The 27553-nt window shown below is 43.1% G+C and overlaps 1 protein-coding gene across 1 annotated transcript in view; it reads right to left on the bottom strand.

Moving 5' to 3' along the window:
- The window catches only part of MGAT4A (alpha-1,3-mannosyl-glycoprotein 4-beta-N-acetylglucosaminyltransferase A), a 153710-nt gene that overhangs the window by 40003 nt on the left and 86154 nt on the right, over positions 1–27553 (bottom strand). Inside the window, exons 4-6 of the mRNA XM_077482746.1 lie at positions 26631–26771; positions 22950–23083; positions 18315–18361 (exon numbers count right to left, since the gene is read on the bottom strand). Of these exons, the coding sequence (XP_077338872.1) occupies positions 18315–18361; positions 22950–23083; positions 26631–26771 (322 nt within the window). The remainder of the gene's footprint in view (positions 1–18314; positions 18362–22949; positions 23084–26630; positions 26772–27553) is intronic.

The following is a 27553-nucleotide window of genomic DNA, read 5'->3' as shown; positions in this document are numbered from 1 at the left end:
GTCTAATCCAGTAATACACGGACTCACCCTGCTCTATATATGCTCAGTTGCTCTTCGTGTTTGCCATTGTGCTGAAAATCACAGCCACTAGAGACCGATCTGCTGATAGCCTAAAGATTTACTGCTGATCAGGGGCTCTTGGCTTCAGAAAAATGGCAGCCTCTAGCAAGCTGAAACAAGAGCAACGCTGGAGGCAATTTACAGCACATGCTAATTTTGGTTGCATAACTATTAATGTGGAACGTATGCTTTTTGCTAATGAACATTATTTTGTTATCAAGTTGTTATTCGTAAAGTTTCGCCTTAAAAGAGAATAAAACGCAAATAAATAGGACTTTGAGGAATATTTATTAAAGTGTGTAACTTTTCAGCAATAATTCAGATGCAAGAATTAATTCTACAGCTGCACACTACTGAGATCTTAATCAAACTGGTTGCTATTATGTCATTGCAGCAATGACATGATACCTGATAAATATAGCCCTATTAGACATTCGAAGAGGTTATTGGAATCACTTTTACCACAGGTACAAAACACAATAGAGAAGTATGGGAGGATGAAAGGGAGATTCTGATTGGCTGCAGTGGACAACAGCTCTTATTATTAATGTTAATTGTTAACTATTAAATGTAATGTGCTATGTAATTATATAATGTATATGGTTTTATTTTTTATATGTTGAGTCTTTTGAAACAATAAACAGCTCTTATTAGACATGGTAGCCACACACACTTTGATAAATAATCAATTTTCCAATCAATCTCTTCCAATTACGAATAATCAAGCAATATGCCACATACAGAGAAGTGGTGGAAATCCAGGCTACAGCTATTATATTCAGGATGTAACAGGTTACTGTTGCAGCAGCCCTCGCAAACCCCCAATCCCCCATTGTGACAGTACACCCGCTGTCACAATTTAAAAAAATGTGGCCATACGGGGCTCTGCCCACCTGGCCGCTTCATTCATTCACAGTGTTCCGTGAATGGGAGAACTACAAGTTCCAGCAGCCTTTGCATCTGACAGCTTGTAGTTTTCAATGAACTACAAGGGCGTACGAGGTACAAGCAGACAGATACACTGACAGTCTTCAGGGGCCTGAGATTGCACCCATGATCTGCTGATCGTGGGTGCAATGCTCTGCAGGCTCCTAATAATAAAAAAAAATGCACATATTTACCTGCAAAGAGATGTGCATTTCTTTTCTTTTTTTTTACAAAGGTGAATTTATCCTTTAAATTTTCTCCCACCCCCTACTAACCTCTATTCTGACTACCTTGTAGAAAGAAGATTCTTATACTTACCTATTCTCAAGGCTGATCCAATTACGTGATCTCCCCAGGAACCAGCTTCAGGGGAAAGGAGAACACCGACAACTCCTGGAATAATAGCCTGGAATTCCACTTTAGGATATGTTCATAACCTATGATAGCAAGTTAGCGACTGCATCTCGGTTTACATCATGTAAAAATACAATTCCATTTCTGAACAAAGTATCACAGTGCTGCCAACTGATGCAAAATGCTTGATAATTTTTCTCCTCAAATCCGATCTAAACTGAGACTAAAACAATCATTAGGGACATAAATATTCCATTATTTGTAAATTTGATTGTTTAACCACTTGCCTACTGGGCACTTAAACACCCCTCCTGCCCAGATCAATTTTCAGCTTTCGGTGCTCTCATACTTTGAATGACAATTACTCAGTCATGCAGCACTGTACGCAAATTAATTTTTTGTCCTTTTTTTCCCACAAATAGAGCTTTCTTTTGGTGGTATTTGATCACCTCTGGGTTTTTTATTTTTTGCGCTATAAATGAAAAAAGACCGAAAGTTTTGAAAAAAACAAAACAAATTTTCTTTGTTTCTGTGATAAAATTATGCAAATTATTAATTTGTCTTCATAAATTTTGGCCACAATTTATACTGCTACATATCTTTGGTAAAAACCCAAATTAGTGGATATTATTTGGTCTTTGTGAAAGTTAGAGAGTCTACAAGCTATGGTGCGAATCATACAAAATTGATCACATCTGATGTACTGGTGGCCTATCTCATTTCTTGTGACCCGAACAAGCCAGGAAAGTACAAACACCCCCCAAATGACCCCTTTTTGGAAAGTAGACATCCCAAGGTATTTAGTAAGAGGCATAGTGAGGTTTTTGGTGTTGTAATTTTTTCACACAATTCTTTGCAAAATGAAGATTTTTTTAGTTTTTTTACCCACAAAATTGTCATTGTAATAGGTTATTTCTCTCACATGGCATATGTATACCACAAATGACACCCCAAATAAAATTCTGCTACTCCTCCTGAGTATTACGATACCACATTTGTGGGACTTTTTTCACAGCCTGGCCACAGAGAGACCCAACCTGCAGGGAGCACCATCACGTGTTCTAGGAGCATAAAGTACACATCTAACTTGTTAACTACCTATTACACTTTTGAAGGCCCTGGAGCATCAGGACAATGACACGTGACACCGACGTGGCACTGATGGCAGATGGCACTGATACATGGCACTGATGACAGATGGCACTAATACGTGGCACTGATGACAGATGGCACTAATACGTGGCACTGATGACACCTGACACTGACAGATGGCACTAATACGTGGCACTGATGACACGTGACACTCACAGGTGGCACTGATGACATGTGACACTGACAGGTGGCACTGGGGATACATGGCACTAGGGACGGGCGGCACTGGGGACAAGTGGCACTGGGAACAGATGACACTTAGGTGGCATTGATAGGTGGCACTGGCGACAGGTGGGCATGTGTGTGTTTTACTGTGTGTGTGTGTTTGTGTGTGTACTCAGACGCTGCAGCTGCAGCACGGAAGCTCTCTCTCCTCACACGCTGTCTCTATGTGAGGAGGGGAGCCGGTGATGAGAGATGATCTCATATGTTTACATATGAGATCACCTCTCATTGGATAGCCCGATCAAGTGCTAAATGGCCGCTGTGATTGGCCATTTAGCACGATCTGTGACTGGCTGTGTCCGAGGGACACAGCCAACACAGATCTTCCCCGATGCACACCCACGGCGGCGTGCATTAGGGAAATAAAACAGGAGGACGTCCATGGATGCCCTCCTGGCAGTTAGCATCCGCTCTGTAGCCGTCTTTTGGCTATAGGGCGGGCGCTAAGTGGTTAAAGCGTAAAACTACCTTTTCTTATTCTGAAGAAATACCTGTGTGTTTGTCTGTGTCCATGTGGGGAGGTGAGTCTAATAGGGGTTTCAATCAATCAGCTGTTGCACCTGCAGGGCACTAATGAGGAAAACTGCAGGGTCTGCCCTTTAGATGTGATTTCCTATTGGAAGTATCTCACCAAAAATGTTTTTTTTTTTTTTGGTGAGCCAATCACACAAGCAGGAAATTATGTTTCTGGGGGGGCGTTCTGTACACATTCTGTACAAGGGAAGCTATATTGCATTGCCATTTCAGAAAATTATAGAACTGCAGATTGAAAATGAAAGATAATTTTTAATAACATTCAATTAAAATATAACTTGTGTTGCAGTTGTATACTCTATATTATTATTCCTTTATTTTATATTTTTTTTCCCCCCACGAAAGTGAAGTTACCCTTTAACCTCTTGCCAACCGCCCTATGTACATATACGCCTGTGCACAGGATCATGTACCTGTATGTGATTCTGTTTTTCCAGGTCTGGGACGCGCGCCGCTTGCGACTCACTCCTGCTGTAATTGGACACAGTGCAAGCCAACCAGTGGGTCCGGGGGAACCAGATATCCGCTGGCACCCGCGATTGTTCAGTACACAGGCAGAACAGTGATCTGCCTATGTAAACAAGGGCATTCTGTGACAAGGGGAGGCAGTGATCTTGTGTTTCTGCTTAGAAGCAACCCCCCCCCCCCCCCCCCACAGTTAGGAAGCACTCCCTTGGAACACATTTAACCCACTGCTGATCACCCTTGATGTGGTTAACCCCTTCCCTGCCATCGTCATTAGTACAGTAACAATGCATTCTTTTAGCACTGATCACTGTAATAATGTCACTGTTCCCCAAAAAGTGTCACTTAGTGTCCGATTTGTCCATCGCAATGTTACAGTCTTGTTATAAGTTGCTGATCACCGCCATTACTAGTAAAGAATAAAAAAAATAAAAAATAAAAAAAAAACCTCCATAAATCTATCCTATAGTTTGTAGACGCTATAACTTTTGCACAAACCAAAATCAATATACGCTTATTGGGATTTCTTTTTACTAAAAATATAAAGCAGAATACATATTGGCCTAAATTGATGAAGAAATTTGATTTTTACTTTTGGCCTGGTCATGAAGTGGGGTAAACCCCCTGGAGCTGAAGTGGTTAAAAAAAATACAAAAAAAACAGAAGCCCACAGTACCACCTGACTATCCAAAACCATTGCTGGCTAAATGCATTTTGTATCTATGTTAAGGAAGCAAGCAGCAAATGTCAGCAACTTAATTTGAGCTAGTTGGTGGTTACAGAGGGCATAGATCTTCTAGCAACAATATAAATGTCACAGCACACGAAGAAGGACTAGAAGCAATGCGATTGCATAGATGTTTTCTTTCCCGTAAGCAACACTGTAACAAAGCTACTATAGCTACCAGCCAACTAAGACATACTGTGAAATACAGCCGTCTAAAAATAACCACAGAGGCTTCCAATGAGCTGAATGGCAACAATATATCTGCCATTTCCAGAAAGCACAATGGGGCAGAGCTGTGTTCCCCCGAGGACCATGAATTCTTCAGCAAGGCAACACAGAGTCTTAATATCCCTCAAACGACCTTTCACCCCAGGCCTATGTGACTTACTCAGAATGAACACTTCAACAAAAGAGCACATTGATGTGGCCTGGAGCAGCTCTTTCCCTCTACCCATCTGAAGTCTGTCTCTCGGTCATGTCTTGAACACACAACAGTGGATGTGTTGTATTTTTCTCAAGATGACATTTCAGTAGATAAAGGGGAAAAAAGTAATTATGGGAGAGACATTAGTATTAAGCGGGGGTCTCCAGCCTGTTTTATCCTGTGAGCCACATTTAAATGCAGCACGGTACTTGAGCCTGTTACTACACCAGATTTTTTACTAACTATGATATACTATAACAATTTGAATTAGCAGCAAGGATGGGAAGTGTCATCATAATGGGGGATTTTAATTATCCAGACAGACTGGGTGGAAGGAACCACGCATTCGTCTAAGGCTCACCAGTTCCTAAATGTCTTGCAAGACAATTTCATGGGTCAGATGGTAGACACACCAACTAGAAACAAAGCGTTACTAGACCTACTGATTACAAACCATACAGACCTGATCACAGTTGTGGAAATAAGGGGCAATTTAGGAAACAGCAATCATAGGTCAATTAGCTTCAGTATAAATCACACAAATAGGAAACATAAAGGGAATACAAAGACACTGAATTTAAAAAGAGCCAACTTCCCTAAACTACGAACCTTGCTAGAAAATATAAATTGGGATAAAATCTTAGGAACAAAGAACACAGAGGAGAGATGAGTTTGCTTTAAGAGCATATTAAATAGGGGCATTAGCCAGTGCATCCCATTTGGAAATACATTTAAAAGAACGAACAAAAGTCCTGGATGGCTTAACTCCAATGTAAAAATGCATATAAAAGCAAAGGAGAAGACCTTCAAAAAAAAATACAAGGCTGAGGGATCATCATCAGCATTCAGACTTTACAAAGAATGCAACAAGAAATGTAAGGGTGCAATTAGGGCAGCTAAGATAGAGCACGTAAGAAACATAGCAGAGGAGGGTAAAAAAAAAAAAAAAAAAAAGTATAAATACAGTAACAAAGGGAGGACAGGCCATATTGGCCCCATAAAAATGAGGAAGGAAATCTGGTTACAAAGGATGGGGAGATGGCGAAGATATTGAATTTATTCTTCTCCTTAGTCTTCATGAGTGAATCGGGGGGCTTTAGTAACCAAAACTGCAGTATGAGGCAAAAAGGGAGTTCTGGACAGCCGCACAGATACAAGCCACAGCAAAAAAAGGGCCAAACGAGCTGGCGCGTTTCACTCTTAACAGTGCTTAGTCATAGCTAATCAAAACTGCAGTGTTTATCCTCATGACACATCACAGGAAGCACCCTCATGGCTAACAGAGAAAAGAATTAGAAATAGACTTAATAAGTCTATATTGCCCATTAATAAGTCACCAGGACCAGATGGCTTGCACCCGAGGGTCCTTAGGGAACTCAGCCAAGTAATTGCCATACCATTGTTCCAAATTTTTACTGACAGTCTACTGACTGGAATGGTACCAGCTGATTGGAGAAAAGCCAAAGTAGCACCAATATTTTAAAAAAGGGCCAAAATGCATCCCTGGGAATTACAGACCAGTTAGAGTAACATCAATAGTATGCAAGCTCTTGGAGGAGATGATAAGGGACTATATACACAAGATTTTAGTAATGAAAACGGTATCATTAGCAGTAATCAGCATGGATTCATGAAGAATCTTTCTTGCTAAACCAATCTATTAACCTTCTATGAGGTGGGTGAGCCCCCATCTAGATAAAGGAAGGCCTGTAGATGTGGTGTATCTGGATTTTCCAAAAGCATTTGACACAGTTCCCCATAAACGTTTACTGTACAAAGTAAGGTATGTTGGCATAGACCAGTGATGGCGAACCTTGGCACCCCAGATGTTTTGGAACTACATTTCCCATGATGCTCAGGCACTCTGCAGTGTAGTGGAGCATCATGGGAAATGTAGTTCCAAAACATCTGGGGTGCCAAGGTTCGCCATCACTGGCATAGACCATAGGGTGAGAACATTGACTGAAAACTGACTACAAGGGCGAAGTTCAAAGGGTGGTGATAAACGGGAGGGGGGGGGGGGGGAGTACTCGGAATGGTCAGGGGTGTAAAGTGGGATCCCCTAGGGTTCTATACTGGGACCAATCCCATTTATTTTGTTCATAAACTACCTGGAGGATGGGGTAAACAGTTCAATCTCTGTATTTACAGACGATACTAAGCTAATCAGGGCAATAACTTCTCCACAGGTTGTGGAAACCTTCCAAGAAGATCTGAACAAATTAATGGGGTAGGCAACTACATGCCAAATGAGGTTTGATGTAGAAAATTTAAAATAATGCATTTGGGTAGCAAAAATACGAATACAATCTATTCACGGGGGGGGGGGGGGGACCTCTGGGGGAAGAAAGGATGAAAAAAGACCTGGGGGTCCTAGTAGATGATAGGCTCATCTAACAAAGCAAACAGAATATTGGCATGCATTAAAAAGGGGATTAACTCCAGAGATAAAGCGATAATTCTCCCACTCTACAAGACTATGGTCCGGCTGCACCTAGAGTATGCTGTCCAGTTCTGGGCACCAGTCCTCAGGAAGAATGTACTGGAAATGGAGCGAGTACAAACAAGGGCAATAAAGCTAATAAAGGGTCTGGAGGATATTAGTTATGAAGAAAGGTTGCAAGCACTGAACATATTCTCTCCGCAGAAGAGACGCTGGAGAGGGGATATGATTTCAATTTACAAATACCATACTGGTGACCCCACAATAGGGATAAAACCTTTCTGCGGAAGGGAGTTTAATAAGATACACTCATTAAAATTAGAAGAAAATAGGTTTAACCTTAGACTGAGGGTTCTTAACTGTAAGAGCGGCAAGGATGTGGAATTCCCTTCCACCGGCGGTGGTTTTAGCAGTGGGGCATCGATAGTTTAAAAAAAAATATATATTAGATAAGCACCTGAACGACTACAACATACAGGGATATACAATGTAATACTGACATATAATCACACATAGGTTGGACTTGATGGACTTTTTTAAACCTCCCCTACTATGTAACAAGAACCAATCTTAAAGTGGAAATAAACCTCTACAAAATAAATAAAAAATGGGCCTGGGAGCTTTTAGCCATAGTGCACCATATAGTAGCACATTATGCCAGACTTATCTGGCAAGCAACACCCTTCTGCACTGCAATTCCGACATTCCAGTCTGTCTGGATGCTTCCATCTTCTCTGGTCTTCTGGTTGGTTCGGAGTCACTTCTTTTGGCTACATACTTCAGTAATGGTGGTGAGCTAGCGTGAGCACCTGGAGAGAAATTGCACCTTGTTGGCCTGAGTGGTGTATGCTTTGTGTTGTGGACTTTGCACAAACAATGTTATCTGCTGTCCCTGTTCTCCTCTGTGATCCTTCTCCTCTGTGATCTACAAAACAACTCCCCTCTATGAAATGGAGAGGAGGAATAGAAAAGGTGTTTGTAGTCCAAATCAGGACACCACCACTCCTCCATGCAATACAGTGAGTGGGACAGAATAGGTTGCTGGCTGGATCACCAGATGAAAATAAAGGAAAAAAGCCTGATAAAAAAAAAAAAAAAAACACAAATGCAGCCAACACATCTAAGAATTGGTAAGCTGCAATGTATTACTCTTTTGTACTTGGGTTTAAAAACACTTTAACCACTTCAGGGCTGTAGCCTTATTGCAAATATATCATGTATCAAAAGGGAAATAATCTATAACTGCACGTTATTTTTTTTTAAAACACCCCCTGTCCCCAGTCTCATATTTAGCTGTACTCAGATCAGCAAGATTTTAGCCATGTGGGTTTCTTGACGTCACAAAGCCATTTGTCAACATATCTTCTCTGCCAGGCCCATGGTGAGCTCATATTCTGGAACTTTGTCTGGAGTATGAGCTCTTTGTAGGATTAAATACAGATTCCAGAGCACATGGGAGGGCCAAGATTACATGTCCAAGATATCGCTGGATTGGAGACAGATGATTATAATACTGGGGGGGAGGGGGAGGGGGACATGTGATAAGAGAAATAACTGTAAGGAGTCCTTCACACGCGCAGCCAGGGGCAGTTAAAACAGGCAATTAAGTAATGGCTTTACCGCCCCCTAACAGCCTGCCTGAACACTGACAAGTGGCCACTCAGCGCTGTGCACATGCCCCAGACACAGCGGCCATTCAACATCTCCAGTTCAGCAGGCATTGCTGCGGCCAAAAGCAACCCATGCAAGCCTCTGGGGCCATGGCAGAGTGCCATTTACAGGGCTAAATCAGCGAGGAGGAAACACCTCAGCACTGCCTGAAGAGCAATCTGAACATGGATCACTCTTTAGAGGGACATCAGTGTGTTAAAATGCAGTTTCATATTAAACAAACAACATGGAGGATTTTTAAATAATGCACCAATAGAATTTTTATTTTTATTTTAACACCTTTCACATCATACAAAAGAGCACTTTGGGAGTCACCATGTGTTCAAATATTGGCTGATAAAAAGGTGGGAATGGACATTAACAGAGCTGTAGGCGAATGGGGAAGCGTAGCTCCCACTGCTGCACCCAGGAAGTAAAGGAAGGAAAAGATGGAGGAAAGAGTAAGAAGGGTGAAGGGATGAGGAAAGAGATGTTGGAGGGAATCCAGTCAGGGGAGTCCCACTGCATCAGAATGCCCTCTTTTGAATCAAATCTGAGAAAGGAGCAGGCTCCATGTTACAACAAGGTTCTGATAGCACTGATGTAAGTGAGTGCTTAGTTCCTCCATTCAATGATATGCAGAACAGTGGTCAATTTCCAGGGAAGATGAGCAACATTTAGTGCAACATATTCTAACTCAACAATGTGAAAAATGGCCACATACACAAGACAGAACCGGCTATCATTGTCACAAGACTCCCAAAAGAGTGTCTGAGGCCCTCTTCTGCCTGCTAGCAATATGTCTCCTAAATGTACACTGAGACGTGCATGTGCAACTCAGTGTACATTCCTGATGAACATGCAAGGGATTTACATCATCCTAGGCTGGCCAAACAAGACAGCCAAAGATGTCAAACTTAGAAGAGTGAGGGAAGTAGGTATAGCAGACTTTATTTTCATATTAAAGGTCTAACTCTGGGCAAAACAAAAACACTCTGGGCAAAACCAGATCTCTAAATTCTATTTTGAAATACTCAAAGCAGCGGTCACGACATTCGGGTCTCAAGCCTTCTCCCCTTCTCCAGCAGGGTCCTCTTTTGGGTGTCAACACCATGGCAGCACCAATAACAGCAGGTTTCCTTGATTCAGAGGCACAGGGGCAGTGAGGGGACCAGTCCCAGAAAAGTTAACAAGTGAGGTGAAGTACCTGGTTCCTAAGGCAGGAAATTACCATCCCCATAGAGGAAACTACCAGAGAGTATAGAACACAGGATGGGCTATAAAGGAGTAAGGCCCAACATTTAGAATGATCTGTTGAAATTAGATTTTTTGCAAAGGGTTGGTTAGGCTTTAAGTCTGTACAAAGAGCAAGGATGTTATACAATGGGGGAGATTTACTAAAACTGGAGCATGCAGAATCTGGTGCAGCTGTGCATGGTAGTTTTTTTTTAACTCAAAGTTTTTATTAATGAGTTTACAAGGTACAGACAAACATTGAATGTGATAACATTACATACCAGGATAGAATGAAACAGGGGGTCAAAAACAATTGGGAGATATAATAAAGCATAATGTGACGCTTGTGAGCAATAGAAGAATAATCATATCCTGGTATATGGAACTCGGTCATCACACATATAACAACTAAAAGACAATCAGTTGAAGTGGTGTAGAACAATTGTGGAAAGGTTTCAGTATTCATTTACCATTCTTGGTGATCTGAGAGATCAGGTATCTGGTCACCGCACTCAAGCACCCCAGTCGGCATCTTACTGTGATTGAGTGGGACGATTACTAGCTAGTTGTGTACCCTATTATACCTGTCTCGTAGTTGTGTGGATTTATAAGCAGGGTGTTTCAGTTATTGCCTCTTTGGCCAGACTTTTGGTCCCTGCAGATGGTGTAGTAGTTGTATACAGGGGTTCTTTCCTTAAGGTCCTTAGGTATATACAGGGGGAGGGGGGGGGGTATTGGGGTGTGTCCCTAAGAAAGTATCTGGTTTATGCATTGAATGGTCGGGTGTTCCCCTCAGGTCAGGTCATAAGGGAGTAGATATGAGGTTGCGGTAGTCCACTGAGTTTCTGAAGTGAATCCAGCAAGCCCAGATGGTGTGGTATTTGGTAGGGGTATCTCTTGCCTGATGTATGGGATCTTTCTATTTCGGCTATCTTACCCACCTTGTGGAGCCATTCGGGGATGGAGGGAGGGGAAGACGTCCTCCAGTGAGTGGGTATGCAAAGTTTAGCCAAGTTAATCATGTGTAGGATGAGGGATTTTTTGTAAGCCATTTGGGGATGGTGGTGTAATGAAGTAAATATTGGGCTGGCGTAAAATCCAGTGTATAGGTGGTGATTTGTGATATAAGACGGAGTATCTCTGTCCAATAGGGTTGGATGAGGGGGCATTCCCACCAAATGTGTATCAATGAACCGCGGGCGTTGTTGCACCTCCAGCATAGTGGTGGGACACTGGGGTGAAATTTGTGGATTTTAATCGGGGGTTCTATACCATCTAGAGAAAAGTTTGTACCCGTTTTCCTGTGTGGAGACATTTAGGGACCCTTTGTGTATGTGGGTAAGGATACGGTCCCAGTCAGATTGAGTCAGGTTGGTTTGTAAGTCGGTTTCCCATTTTCGACAGGCTGCATCCTCTGTTGTAGAGATTTTGGCGAATAGTATGGGATATATATTTGAAATAACATGCCGTAGAGGAGTAGAACAAGTGCATAGAGCTTTGAAAGGCGTTAAAGCTCTGTCCCAACAGGTAGATTGGGAGGACCTGGTCAGGAAGTGTCTGATCTGTAGGAAGTTAAAGAAAGGGATAGTCAAGTCTGGAAACTTGGAAGGGAGGCATTGAAAGGGGAGTATCTTCCCCTTGTCAAAAAAGGACTCAGCTCTTACTACCTGCCACGTGGATGGGTTATCTGCATGAAGGTCTGGGTTTCGGTCTAGTGGGGTTAGCGGGCTGGGCAAGGAAGCAACTTTCAGCTTGTTGCATACATTTCGGAAAATGTGTAAGGTTGAGCCGATTAGGGGATGCGAGCTACTCTCCCTCTGGGTCTCGAGGGAGCTAACCCATGGGAGGTGGGAGATTGGATAGGAGGAGAATGCCTCTTCCAAGCCAATCCATGCCTTGAGTGTGTCGTGAAGGTGCCAGTCTACAATTCTGGCCATATGGCATGCCCAGTAGTACTTCTGTGCATCTGGGAGTCCAATTCCTCCCTTCAGTTTTGGTGTCACCAACTTCTCCCAGCGTATATGCGGGGGTTTGTCGGCCCCGATAAATTTTAAACATGATTTTTTGTAGGAGGCGAAAAAAGATGGGGGAAGCTTGATGGGTATTGTCTGTAACAAGTGCAGTAGTCTGGGTAGAATGTTCATTTTCAGGACAGCCACCCTCCCAAACCATGAAAAAGTGCTCCTATGCCAGCTTAGGAGATCATTTTGTATAGTCTTAAGAATGGGCAAAAAATTCCTGGAGTATAAATCTTCCAGTTTAACTGGCAGTTGGATGCCTAAGTAGGTAATGGCCAGCGGTTCCCAACCAAAAGGAAAGTTGGCCTGGCATTGGGTCATTAAGGAGTTGGATAAAGAAATATTAAGGGCCTTAGACTTCGCAAAATTAATTTGGAGATTAAAAAGGGTTTTGAATAGGGAGAAGTCCTGTAGGAGATTAGGGATTGTGATTATGGAGTCTGAGGAACAGAAGGATGTCGTCCGCATATGCGGCCAGTTTGTACTGGTTGTGTTTGATTGTGACTCCTTTAATAGATGGGTTGGATCTGAGCCTATGTATCATGGGTTCCAGAGTGAGGACAAAGATAATGGGAGATAAGGGACATACTCGTCAAGTACCGTTCAACAGGGAAAAGGCATCCGACAGATGGCCGTTGACCTTAATTCTCGCCGTTGAGGACAAATATAGCGCTAGAATGTATTGAAGCATATGGTCTCGAAAGCCCATTTTTCGAAGGACTTCTGTCATGAAGTCCCAGGCCACTCTGTCGAATGCCTTCTCCGCATCGAGGGAAAGAAGAAAACCTGGTGTGTTAGATGAGGTCAGCCAGTGATGAACACTGATGGCTTTTAGATTGTTGTCGCAAGCTTCGCGGCCAGGGATAAAGCCTACCTGGTCTAAGGAAATTAAGGAGGGGAGTAGAGGGCGTATGCGATTCGCAAGTACTTTCGCAAATATCTTCACGTCAACGTTTATGTGTGAGATCGGTCTGTAGTTTGAAACAATGGTTGCGTTTTTACCCTGTTTGGGTATCATGGTATTGTAGGCCTCCAGGATGTCAGTATTATTCGGGGGGGGGGTCGGTGAGGTGTTAAAAGTGGTTAAAAAGTGCGGGATGAGTGTTTCCTTAAAGGTTCTGTAGTAACTAATGGTTAGACCATCCGGGCCTGGGCTTTTATCCGGTTTCATTTGGTTAAGGGCAGTAACGGTCTCGTCCCAAGTAAGTGGATTTTCTAGATTTGTGGTATCATTTCCTGATATGGGTTGAGGCCCATATTGGTCAGGAAGCCTGCAATTAATTTTTTCCTGTCCTGAGGAAGTTCTGTTGCCTGGGGGGTGGATAGATTGTATAGTTTGGAGTAGTACAATTTAAATTGGTTGGTGGGAGTTTCGAATTTGTGGCCTGAGGGGTCTATGATGGCATGGACATTAGAGGCAGCCTTTTTGTTTTGTAATGCCCTTGCGAGTAGTTTGCCCGATTTGTTTCCGAATTCGTAATAAAGTTTTTGTGTGAGGGCATATTTGCGTCTGGTGGATTTCCCTAGTTCTTCGAGAAGGTCTTCTCTGGCCTTCAGCAATTCTTGAAAGGTTTGTTCGGCTAAGGATTATATGTGCAGCTTTTCTAGAGAGTGGATATGCTCCGATAGTTCGTTTTTGTCTGGCTTTTCGCCTCTTTGCGACAATGGACATTAGTTGGACATTAGTTCGCCTCGGGCGACACATCTGTGTGCCGCCCAAAGGGACATTGGGTGAACCTCAGAGGAGGCATTCTCTCGAAAATAATGCTGAAGGCACTCGTTTACTTTCAACGTGTGTTCTGGGTCATTAAGGAGGGAATTATCTAGGTGCCAGATCCTAGGCCTCACAGGAGTAGTGGATAAAGAAATAGTGATGGAGATGGGATGGTGGTCCGACAGGATCATGGGTTCTATGGTTGCGGACACTAAGGAGTCTAGGTCCATTTGAGTAAAAAAAAAAAAAGTAGTCAATCCTTGTATATTTTTGGCGAGGGGCCGAGTAATAAGTGAAATCTTTGGTGTTGGGGTAGAGTGTGTGCCAGGTATCGTGCAGTGTTAAGTTAGCAAGCTGAGTCTTAATTGCACGCAATGCTCAGAAGGTTATGGCCGAGGATCCTAAAGAGGAGTCCAGCAGTGGTGCGAGGGCCAGGTTGAAGTCACCCCCCACAATCAGCATCCCCCAATAGAACAAAGTCAGGCATTGAAGTGTATCATGAAAAGAGGGGACCTGCTGGCTGTTGGGGGCGTAAAGGTTGGCTAGTGTGATGGGTTTGTTATGTAGTGTGCCCCTGATAAATATGTTGCAGGCATTGGTGTCGAGCACTGTATCCTGGATTTGGAGGGGACAGCGTCTGGAAATTAAAATGGACACTCATTGGTTTTGGAATCCGCATTAGTTGCGTGAAATACAGTGGGGTAGAAGGAGTTGTAAAGTTTGGGGATGTTGTTGGTCCTGAAGTGTGTCTCTTGGAGAAACACCACATCAGCCTTTGCCTTTTTCAAGAGGAGCAGCAGCTGGGATCTTTTCTCCGGAGTGTTAAGACCCCGAATTGTTTAGAAAAAATAGCCTGACCTGAGGGGTGGGGGGGGGGCTCATCGTTAGGGTGAGCCATGGTGTGAAGGGGATTTTGCCGTGTCTGTCTGAGCTGAGGGGGTGGAAGAGGCAAACGGGTTGTGGTGAGAGTGAGGTAGGGAAGGGTTTAGGTAGGGAGTCTGGGATAGGGGGAAGGGTAGGAGGTTTGTACTCCTAATTAACTGAAAAAGTGGGGGACCAGCCCTCACTTTTGTTTGAGGGATGTCGTGAGCTACAGAGTGGGACTGAAGAGTACCAGCCCTACTGTAAGGGGGTTGGGCGAGACTAGTCGAGGGAAGAATGAGATGTATATCAAGATGACCTGTTGCTATCTCCGCCAGTAGCAGGCCTATAATAATATACATTTGGGAAGCATTTAGCTTTAAAAAAAGAAAGATGTGGTGCTGCCAGTGATCTAGTGGGGTAGCAGGTGGGGTTTAAGCAGATTTGCTAAATTCCAGACAGCGACAGGTAAAGAGGCCGTCGCTGAGGGCGAGGTGGGAATTGAATCAGCCTGATTGCGGTGTGTAGCGAATCAAGTAAGAGAGGTTCGTATTGGGGTCCGGGAATAACTATATAACTCACTGCAGTGTAACAACAATTAAAACTTAAACTGTTTAGTTAACATGGAAGTAAATACACATGTGAAAGACTAAATTCGCAATCGCAACATACTAGTTTCTGCCTTGGATCCCCTGGGGGTTTGTAAGATCCTACCCATGGATTATGGGGGGGGTTATAGGGAGGTGCAAAAAAAAAAAAAACTTTTGTTTACTCAGGATAGCGGCAGCTCTGTGAAGTTCTAAGGTAACGCCATCGTCCTTCGGACACCATTCGGTATCTACCCTGGGTGTGTCCATGATGTAGGGGCGGGGACTACCAGAATAACTGTAGGAGGGGACCCTTGCAGGCTTGCTGGAGTTCTGACGGTGGGTCGAGGCTTGGCTACTGGGATACCCAGTTTAATAGGGAGTGGAATGGGGCTGTATTAAGCCTGAGAAGGGATCACCTGTTATGAATAGAAGCTTAGAGGTGGTCCCACAATGTACAAGGGCAACATGATGCAAATACATGGTGGGGTTGCAAGGAGCGAACACCAGCAAGTCTGCTAAGTCATGTTAGCCGTGCAGAATAAGTACAAACAGGTACAATATTTAAAATGAAATAAGCCTCTTGAGGGGAAAAGCCTGTAACAAGCCTAAGTCTCTGTGTTCACTGTCACTTAAGGCAAATGACGAGGAGGCAGACGTGAGGCAGAGTCTCAACCAATGTGAACCTATAAACCTGAAAACAAGAACTAGGAGCCTGCTCTCACTTGTTGCCGTTATCGCAAAAGAGGAAAGCGTCTCTTGTCCATGACAGTGAATTGGAGATTTCAGCGGGGAAGGACAAATTCCATAAAACCTCCAGTCTACTGAGGCAAATAGGGAAGTCTGCTATAGCAAAAGTCCATAAAGAGCTGCAGGACTTTCTGGGAGCGTAGGCAGTTCAGCACTAACATAGCGGCCTTCTTGCAAGGGTGTGTGGTAGTCCCCAGGTCAAAATAGGGGAGTAAATGAGCTGGATGGCATTTTATAGCATAGGTATGGCAATTTTGGTATGCGAGCCTCACCAAATAATTATAACAGAAAGAGGGGTAAAAAAAAAAAAAAAATGGGATGCATGCAAAAAGGGAAACCATGTTAAGAACTTATCTGCGGTCTAGGCGGATCCCAATTCAATGTCCCTGAGGCGGACCAAGATTCGGTCCAAAGTCATGTCTGGCTCTTCTGGAGCACGGGGAATAAGTCGGGCTGTCGTCATTGTGGTAGTTTCTCACAGACACTTGAGATCTAGGGCCTGAGGTGGATCTGTGCCTGCGGTACCGGTTGGTTTGGGCTTCGATCGGTTCATCACGTCGGTGTTCTCTGTTGAGCGCAGGGTGGCGGCGAAACTCAGCATACCAGTTCAGAGCCTCTGTCAGGGGGATGTTCAGGGTTTCACAAAAGGATGGAAGCTCTTCTGGGACCCGTAGCACTGACGTGCAACCTTGGTTGGTGGCAGAGAGGGCAAACAGGAACTTCCATCTGTAGTGGATGCCGTTCGCGCGCACAACCTCCAGCAGGGGCTTCAGATCCCTTCTGTGTTGAAGAGTGATGCCCGCGAGATCTTGATAAACGTGGATTTCAGCGCCTCCATGTGAGATTTGGATCCTGTTCCTGGCTTTATGGAGTATATCTTCCTTTAATTTGTAGTCCATCAAGCAGCATACCACATCTCTGGGGGGATCTGCATCTCTCCCCTTGGGCCTCAGTGCACGGTGCACGCATTCCATTTCCACCACCGGTTGTGCCGGTCTGTCCAGAAGATTATTAAACAGGCCTGTAATGGTAGCCATCAGCTGCTCAGGTTCGACCGATTCTGGCAGACCTCTGACCCATAGGTTATGACGCCTGCCTCTGTTATCGAGGTCTTCCACATGGCATTGCAGGTCTCTGAGTTACAGCGTTTGTGTGTCCACCTTTTGGATCACCCTGCAGAGGGCCGTTCCCTGCTGAGCTGATACCTTTTCCACATCTTGCACCCTGTCAGCGATGACGCAGATGTCCAGGTGCTATGGCTACTGACAGGGTGTCCTTAATATCTGTTGCCACTGCCCTCAGATTAAAGAGGCTAGGGTGCTGTGGTTGTTGGGGAGCGGTATGGTCTCTGGAGTCAGGTGAGGAAGGTGTCTGTGTGGTGATCAAGGGTGGCGGCAGAGCGTTCTCTGGCGGTCTCTGGCAGGAAGCCGCTATATTATTCCCCTGGAGCCTGAAGAGCTCGGGGATATTGTGGTATAAACCGCTCTAATTCCTCCGAGGGGATCGGGAGGCGGATGAGTTCCGGGACGCTGTCCCCATGTTTCAGTGGCTGGCAGAGCAGTAGAAAACTTCCTAGATAGCAGGGGAGGATGGATAGCAGATGGAGCTCGTCTCTCAAGCGTCCATCTTCCCTCAAGGTCAGGCCACGCCCCTGCCAATCAGCTTCTAACTTCAGCTTATTCAATTGAGCTCCAACAATAAAACCTGGAAGCTGATTGGTTTCTATGCAGAGCTGAACCAGATTATCCACTCTCCAGTTTAGTAAATAACCCCCATAGTGTGTAACCCATAGTAATGAAGACAAACTAGTGAAAGATGAATTCCTAGCTTGTTAAATATGAAAAAAAAAAGTCAATAAAAAATTGTTGTTCATAATTGAGATATGATTGCCCTTGACAGATGTCGTGCTTATGACACATTTAGAAAGCAGCAGGGGAAAGGATAGACAGGTATTTCATTGCTGAAAGGCTGCTTTAAGCAACATCAGAGGAAGCCAAAAGCCACATGTGGCCTTCACATAAGTGGCTCATATAATGAACCATTAGCACTGCAATGAAAAAATATTCTAAAGGAGGAATAATTATGTCAGTAAGCATTACAAGGACTGTCATTAACATTCACTTACAGTAATCATTGCACAAGTACAGAAAACAATAGTCTGGTTGACAATTCTCATAAAAAACTTACTCTTTTTGTAAGCTTGCAACCACGCTGTGCACATAATCAAGGTCTGTCTGGGGAAATAAAATATACAGTACCAATAAATTAAATAGGTTGGTAATCTTCAATAATGTACTAAAACTGTCATTAACAAAAAATAAGTGCATACTGTGTAACAGGCATCTTCTCTAAAAGCTTCTTGTCTACTAAAAAGTAATGGTCCACTTTTAATCTTTCCTACCCATTTCATGTAGTTCTATAGATTCCTACATAACCTTATTTTATGAAAAAGTGTATGAAACCCCCCAATAATGAACTTCACTTATTTGCTCCCTTTTTTTCTGGTAAAGCCTAAAGTCTCGTACACACCATCAGATTGTTGGCCAACAAAGCGTCATACTTTTGTCCGAAGGGCGTGTGCCTGGATTTTGTCTTGCATACAAATGGTACACAATTGTCGGCCAACAAACACAAACGTAGTGATGTACTACGAGGAATTTCAGCTCTTGAGCGCCACCCTTTGGGCACCTTTTGCTAATGTCGTGTTTGGTGAGCATTGATTCTGAGCATGCGTGTTTGTACTTTCGACTTTTGTGTGACGGACTTGTGTGCAGATGATAGGAAAATCTGACAACAGGCCGTTGTCCGCCGAAAATTTACTAGCATGTCCTCCAACATTTGTTGGTGGAAAGTTGGACAACAATTGTCTGATGGAGCGTACTAACGATCGGATTTTAGGCCAACAGTCTGTCATCACACAATTCCCTGGAGAAAATCCAATCGTGTGTAGGAGGCTTTAGTTTACCAAAAAAAACAAAAAACAAAAAGGACACAAGGGACATTACTTACAATCTATGCCATGTGTCCCTTGTGCCGCTGTCTTCTCCCCCATCTTCCATTCATAGACTTTAAATAAACAATTAAAAGGTTTGCTATACGTGTTCAATAAGAACCGGAAATACATGCTGATCCTGCCATAAATATATTTAGCCGATAACCTTCTGTGCAGAACTTTTATCGGTTACATTGTTCTGAAGAATACAGGACCCCTTCCATCTATGTCAGGGATATGCAATTAGCGGACCTCCAGCTGTAGCAAAACTACAAGTCCCACCATGCCTCTGCCTCTGGGTGTCATGCTTGTGGCTGTCGGAGTCTTGCTATGCCTCATGGGACTTGTAGTTCTGCAGCAGCTGGAGGTCCGCTAATTGCATATCCCTGATCTATGTTATAGACAAGATAACCCCAGCTAACATATGTAGTATGTTTCATGGAAGGACAGTTTCCAAGAGTTTTAATTGCCACACAAAATGAAAAAAATTAAAAAAACTATGCCTAGGTCCTTCATAGATGCAGACTGCATACCAGTAGAGAAGCTATAAAACACCAAACCACCATGAAATGATAGAATACGATCAGTGCATAAAATTATTTTAAACAGCTATCAGAATCCAGTAAACAGAGCCTTTAATTACTGAGCATTTCAATTGTACAGTACTGAAATGCAGCCATATACCATGGTGGCTGCACTCCAAAGTAAGAATATATTATCCAGGTGTTAATAGTGAACTCATTAATCACTACATTAAAGGGTTGCCAACTGTCAGTACATATACGAACAGTTTGTAAAATCTGTAATCTTTGCATCTGTCCATGAATGTTCATTACGCACATGCAGTCTGCAAAAGTTACGCATTTGTAATTGTACTGACAGTTGGCAACTCTGAAGGGTAGTAGAATGTTCGGTTCCTCATTTATAGATAAACAGCCTTATTCAACAAAGTGCTTGTTCACTGTGACAACTCCTATATGCAGCAAATAATAGCACCCAATGAGAATTCAGTAAAAGATCTTCCAGGGTTTGGTGCCCTCAAGAGTAAGAGTATGGCTCTTTATGTTGCTTCAAACTAAATCTGTCGAGAATTTTAATCTTTTAAAAAGGTAAAAATCCGGCCTAAGAGAAACAAAAATGTTTGTCTATACATTTATTAGCCAGATAACCCTCCTCCCTGACTGCATGGCAAAGCCTCATTAACAGTCATGCCCATGCCCAATGCGAATGTCCTTAGGCCACCAAGGTTCCCTCATTGCACAGGGGAATGGTCTCATCCCCTGGGAACTACGTACACTAGCGTCAGAGAGGCACACAGGGGATGTTTTTCTGGCTAACAAAGTTAATAGCCTTCATGTTTTACTGTCTGTTCTTTGGCAAGACTTTCATTTCTAACAGTGCAGAATGGCTAATGAATCAAGTTTAAAGCATTCCAAAACAAGCTATTTCTAGAGATTAATGAAAACAAAGTTGCAATTTGCAACATCTTCCCGAAAGAAGATAAAACCATACAAGAATAATCAGCCTTTATTTCATTTTTGTGAAGGGCTTTAGGGTTACTTTTGGTTCCTTCACCATAACCTTACTGGTCATCCTGTATCATCACTCTCTAAACCCGGCTACACAGAAAGCATGGTTTTCCAGATTTCTATATTGAGCATGAACTCTAGACCATAGAGGGCTAAAAGTAGGATTTGCATTGCACTGTCCACAATACTTAAAGTGTATATGAGATCTAAAAATTAAGTCCTCTATTTGCTCCCTTTGGATTTGTTTAATATACCATTGGAAAACATTTGGTGTAACCCTATAAATGCAAAAAAAAAAAAAAAAAATTGTTGATCTTGTCAGAAATGTTGAGTCCCCTGCACATTTCCTCAATTATCTTAAAGAGCTCTTCCAGTTCTTATCTTGGACTACAGAATAATAATTCTTTATGTTTAAGAGGTCTGAGAGTGGGTGTCGTTGAGTTTAGCAAAAGCCACTGGACAGGGCTGACACCACCCAGTCCACAAAAATGCTGTGGTGTCAGTCCACAACAGGAGTTAAAGTGTTTGTTAAGCCATCTCATCTTTACACCATCCCCCATGTCAGATAAAAAGCTGCATCCTATTGCCTGTGCTTTATAAAGCAGTGTCTTCCAGTGATAAGCTGACTACAGGCTCTCAGCTCTCCCCGTCTGATGTCTCCAGTGGGCAGGGACGAGATTCCCCTGCTGATGTCAACTAGGAAGGAGGGGATGAGAGGAGCTGAGAGCCTGGAGTCATGTATTCGCTGGGAGACACTTTTAAAACGGGTAGAAATCGTTTTTTTAAGGACAGGCACTAGGACACAGCTTTTTATGACAGAGGGGATTATATACAGATCAGTTCGCTTTGAAGCAGCAGGGAGAGGAGCAGATCAGCGCTAGTAAGAGATGACAGGCAGGGAGGGGAGGAGGATAGAGAGACAGAGGAGAGATGTAGTTAGCTGCATATGACAAAGGCACATATGCTGACAATGGTGTCAGGGCTCAGCAGCCCCAATATATTGTGGTCAACGTACAGAGGGAGAGTAGAAACTGGCAGGATCAGTAAGGTATTTCAGGTGATACAGGGGGCCAAAATACACAGCACAAGCACTGTGCTGTATACCATGCTTTAAAAGAACAGGATCTTTATTATTATTATTTTTTTTTGGTTTAACAAACACTTTAAGAGCTGAATGCATTACACTTTAAAAGAGGAGAAGTATGGCCTTTAAAAATAAAATAAAATTTATATTCACCTAGGTGGATGCAGTTCTGATCCGATGCTGCATCGGGCCCTCGCCGGCCCTGCAGTAGGAACTGAGCGATCAAATACCGCTGATCGCTCAGCTCTTCCCCTCCGCTCTGAGTAGAAAGCCGTGACAGTCAGTGGCTCTCTGCTATGCCCCTCCAGCTCTCACTGAAGCGCTGGGCTGTGCAGGGGGTGGAAAGGACAGGCTCAAGCTCTCTGCGGCTTTCTGAGAGGCTGAGCCTGGTGCTGGTCCAGGCACCTGGGTGGAGTCCGACCATATGGTCAGGATCTCTTCAGAGCCTTCAGAGAGTGATGTCAGTCAACAGCAGACATTAGCACTCTGTCGGCTGAAAATGGGTCACAGGAGTGCAGAACTAACTTTACTTCTACGACCTACAGGAGAAGTATAGTCAAAATAGCGTTGGCTATACTTCTTCAAATGAGACATAAATTATTCTTTGGATTTGTGATGAAAACATGAATGTTGCCACCATTAGGAAATTCTCTCTGAGGAATGCCATGCAGCTATCTCTAGGGTACATGTACAGTATATAGACAGGACATGGTTGCAAACAGACTGCAGGTGATCATCACCATCCAGAAGCAACACAGGATTAAAGAGGTGAAAACAAATATTTTATATAAAAAAAAAAGGAACAGTTTATGATACACAGTGTTTTGCAAAGCAAAATCTCTTTAACTTTATTCAAAAATACAACTTTGCAATGTGTTGACCAGCAGTGGTGTGTGCTGCAATGTGTAGCAATGCATACATGCTGTATTTTCACGCTCCACACACCACTATTGTGTGAACAGGGCACATATAGAATTTTATACTATATGCTCTTGTGTTGAACTGGCAGATCAACACAGTTCAACGCCCCTCACGTGAACGGGCCCTAAGGGTTTGCATCTAAATGCTAATTTTACTATTACTGCTACTTATCAAGCATGAATGTAATAATTTCCACACTATTTCAGAGAGTTCTGAAACAAGATTATTTAGCGACATATGCATCTTTTAAAACACACCTTTTATCTACTGTTAAACAGACATCAATAAGATCTTACCTCTCCAATGAAGACTATTATAACACAGTCAAGTTTTTCCTCTGGAGACAATTTATCAATCAGGGAATGTAGCGTCTCAGTCAAGTAAGACTTAACTTCCCTCTTTACAGTAGGGATCCCCATTACTATCGACACTAGCAAAACAAAATAAATAGACGTAGCTGAACATCAAACAGGTATAGAAAACATGCATTAATGAAACTATTGTATTCATTCTTGAATCATTCCATTTATTTTTTAAATAATTAGATTTTTTTAACCTGAATTTGACTAGTTATCAGCTTTTGGTATGCCCTGTAAATTGCCTCCAGCATTGCTCCTGTTTCTTCTTCTAGCCGGAGGCCACTACCTTGGTGAAGCCCAGAGCCCCTGGACAGCAGTAAATCATAAAGCGGAACTAAACCCACCAAGTTAATGGTTTCATAAACAGTTACGTTCCTGGAATGCCAACTGTCACATTTGCTTGTGTCCTCATCCAAACTGTTAAACCATTAAATGGCTGGTGTCATAACTGATCACAGATGCAGATCAAACAGAAGAAGCTTCCTTGGCTGCAAGGAATCAGCTGCTACAAACTCGTCAGTGCCAAAAATGGAAGAGCAACTGAGCATGTGCAGAGCAGGGTGCGACAGTGTGTTACTGGATTTTAAACAGTATAGACACTTATTTATAATGTTTTACATGGCTATTCCTGCAAAAGGGGCCAGCCTGAAGTGATCTAGCAGGACTTCATTTTCTGACCAACGTTCCAGTTTAACATTGAAACTGGTGTTATCCACCTAGCTGTGGATGGACTAGACTGGATGGACAGAAATCCAAATTGTTTAGGAGGTATAACATCTCTAAGCCCTTGTACACACGGCTGGAGATTCCGACGGAATGTGTCCTATCGGACCGTTTTGTCGGATAATCCGACTGTGTGTGGTCTCCATCGGACTGTTTCCATCGGAGTATCCGACGGTCCAAGTTTTCCAACTTGTCCGTAAAATTTTCCGACAAAATGCTCCGATCGGACATACTCCGATCATGTGTAGCCTACTCCTACCGACAAAGTGCCACGCATGCTCAGATCAAATTCCTAGACCAAAGCTATTGGCTACTAGCCTGAACGTAGTCCCATCGTAACTAAATAACGTCATCCAATGGATTTGGTTGTCAGAATGTCCGACCGTGTGTACAAGGGCTTATATGTATTTCACCTTTGGGTTTTCCTGCTTGCCAGTTTTAAAGAACTTATGTGTCAGGCATGTTCACTTTGCCAAGTGAATTTTCTTTTAGTCTAATAAATGAGATAATGCTGTGTAGACTTCAATCATCTACTCATGTGTGAGTTTTTATTTTTTTTATTTTGGTTGCAACTTTTGGATATTCAATGCAAAGAGTGTTTTCACTCATTCACCACGTTTGGTCAAAATTCACTTTGCAAAGTAACATGCTCTACTCCTATAGTAAATCAATCCTATTGTATTTTCTTATAGAGGAAACGTTTTTACAGATACCTTTTTGAAACATGGGTTACACCCAGTTCACACTGAACATGGCTTTGAAATCGCCCTACATCAGCCAACATCTGTGCGACTTGTGCAGGAACCTTTTCAAAATCAGTGCAAATTGGAGTCACACTGATAAGAACAGTTCCATAGCCAGAAATAGAATGCCGCTTGTCATGCAACTTTGATCTGTCAGATCGCATGGCAAGTCGCACTGGTGTGAACAGGGGCTTAAAGTGTTACTAAACCCTTGTTTTTGTTTTGTTTTTTACATTAAAATAACAAACATGGTATACTTACTTGCACTGTGTAATGGTTTTGAAGAGAGCAGCCCAGATCCTCCTATTCTCATGTACATTGCCGGGGCTCCTGGCTCCTTCCTCCTTCTGGGTGCCCCCACAGCAAGCAACTTGCTGTGGGTGCACCCAAACAGGTGCGCTTCTGAACCGCAGCTCTGTGTGTTCATTCACACACGGAGCCGTGGCTTGGCCCCACCCCTTCCCTCTCCTGATTGGCTCACTGTCTATGACTGACAGAGCAGGAGCCAATGGCTTCAGCTGTTACCAAAAGCCCATCAGGAGTGCGAGTCCCCGAATTGCTAAGGTTCTCGTTGACATTGGTGGATCAAGAGGGGGCTCAGGTAAGTATTAAAGGGGGCTGCAAACAGAAGGTGTTTTACCTTCATGCATAAAGTTAAAAAACCTTGTGCCTTTACAACCGCTTGAAAGCTAAGCTCCCTAAAAGGGAAAGTTCTGCTTCATGCCCTCCTCCCCTAGAATTTTTTTTTAATGGGAATTGAGTGTTACAAAACTGCCAACATCCTCCTCCTACACTACATTTAGTACATTCAAATTATTTTTGGGGAGAAGGTACCTAGTTTTAATATCAACCTGCTGCCATCTTTCTTTGCCTGTAGCCTTCTGAGAGATTTTAAAAGTCCCAGAAGGCTTCAGGACCTTCAGGGCTTCACAAAGCGCAGTGAGGCTCACGCATGCGCAGTAGGAAGCAGCCAGCTTCCCACATGCGCAGTAGGAAGCAGCCAGCTTCTTTGGGTCCCCCAGTGTTGGAGCCGGAGACTGGCGAAGAACCGGCCTGGGAAAGGACATTGCTGGATCCCTGGACAGGTAAGTATCCTTTTATTAAAAGTCATCAGCTACAGCAGCCTTTCTCAACCTTTTTACCCCAGAAGAACCCTTAAAATAATTTTCAGGTCTCGGGGAACCCCTGATAAACTCATTAATTGGGGGTCAGTGGGAACAATGCCCCTTACTTTGGTGTTCAGTGAGAAGAAAGCCCTTTTTTACAGTGGTGGTAAGAATGGCCCCCTTTACAGAGAGCTATAAAGATCATTGGTGTCATACCACTGGCTCCTCCAAATGGCATTGGCTCAGATCTATGTAGGCACCATCAAACAGGAGGTAAATCAACCACAGCTCAAGGAACCCCTAGCCACCTCTGAAGGAACCCTGGTTGAGAATGGCTGAGCTACAGTATTTATACTTGGTGATGTTTAATTTTTACGCTATTTTAACACTCGCTTCCACAGGCTCCTCTCTTCCGTGTGATCAGTCCCCTGAAGCAGCTTCTCTTCCCTGTTTCGGAAGTTGCACCCTCAGGTACATTGCAGTATCAGCAGTTCTGCATTGTAAGTGAGGAAGTCCAGGGCCTGAAGCATCAAAAGAGAGAAGAAAGCACTGGCTGCCAGGGGGGAGCAAGATATACAGCAAGTAAAACTTTTTTTTATTTCTCCCATAGACAACAAAAAGGATTTAACCCTTGAAGTGGAGGTGGGACCCAAATGCAATGGTAGTTCTTATTTTTTTCCTGGAGTTGAGCTTTAAGTAAACCAAAACATTAACCAACTTTCCTACATGGGTTAAAGGGTGAGATTCAGCCAACAAGCATCTAGCTAAATCTGAAATATCTTTTCCATAAATTTTAAATTCATTGTTGAGGATGCCAGTAAGCTGAGCTCCATCATCTCTAAGCCTGCCATTCACAATTACTGTATATACTCTCAACTGTATAAAAAGTGAAAAATCACTGTAAAATAACTAATTATGAAAAATATGACATAACAGATTTGAATGTAACAAGATTCAATCCATCATTTCCCCCTTTATGGCAGGCTTGTAACTCGCAGATGGATAGAGCTAGCAATGAGTTGTACATTTTATTTGGAAGTACCTACCTCCTGTTCTTCCAAGGCCAACCTGCACAGCAGGCTGAAGGCTTCCTTCATGGTTTAATAAATGAGGCATATGGTAGTAAATATTTGGCACTTGTAGTGATTTTCTATTAGTTAAATCTTTGAACAGTTTCTGAGCTTCATCTGAAATGAGAGGAAAAAAAAAGTATTTTATGCAATAAATATTATTTAAAAAGAAAATGGATGTTGCTATTGCAGACCTTTGTTTGAAAATGCTGGCTTCTTGACAATCAAAACAAATTTTCAGAAAATTAACTAAGATCCCCCCATTTGCAATTATTGCAGCTCCATGAAACAAAGTATTGAAGTCCCTGGAACAGAAGGACAGCCAGGCTATAAGCAATTTCAGAAGGACAGGTCAGTCACAGCATTCTGTATATTTCCATTAGCACATTTCTCTTAATGTGAATAGTGGCAATGTTACCGGAAGTTCAAAATATGGCAGCAAGTATAAGTCATGATTCATATATTAGACTTGTATGTTTTCTCAGGAGGAACAAATGGGCTAGACATAACGAGATTCAATTTAGATCACTTATGTATGGTCACACCTAGGCCTCATCAAATAACAGGAGGATCAGGCTTTGGGTGGCTCCCAACTCTAAAATTAAGCTCAGATAACACTAGTATGCATTCTAGAGTCTTTGTACTGCAATAAGAGCGGCCAAGAAAACAGTGTAAATTGTAAGCAGCATTCTTTCCACCAGCCACCACTGTAAAGGTGCATTCCTCACACCGGCCACCAATGTAAGATAGGAAATCCTCTTACTGGCCACCAATGTAAGGGGGCATTTCTTACACTGGCCACCAATGTAAGAGGGTGTTGCCCACACCAGTCACCACTGTGAGGGTACAGTCAAACAGGCATTTTGCCGTGATGCGAATGGTAGGAATTCACTGATTTC

This window comes from Lithobates pipiens, unplaced genomic scaffold (assembly GCF_037356315.1).
Source record: "Lithobates pipiens isolate NorthernLeopardFrog02 unplaced genomic scaffold, aLitPip1_a1.2 Scaffold_16, whole genome shotgun sequence".
Lineage (NCBI taxonomy): Eukaryota > Metazoa > Chordata > Amphibia > Anura > Ranidae > Lithobates > Lithobates pipiens.
This window is presented reverse-complemented; position numbering and strand designations above follow the sequence as displayed.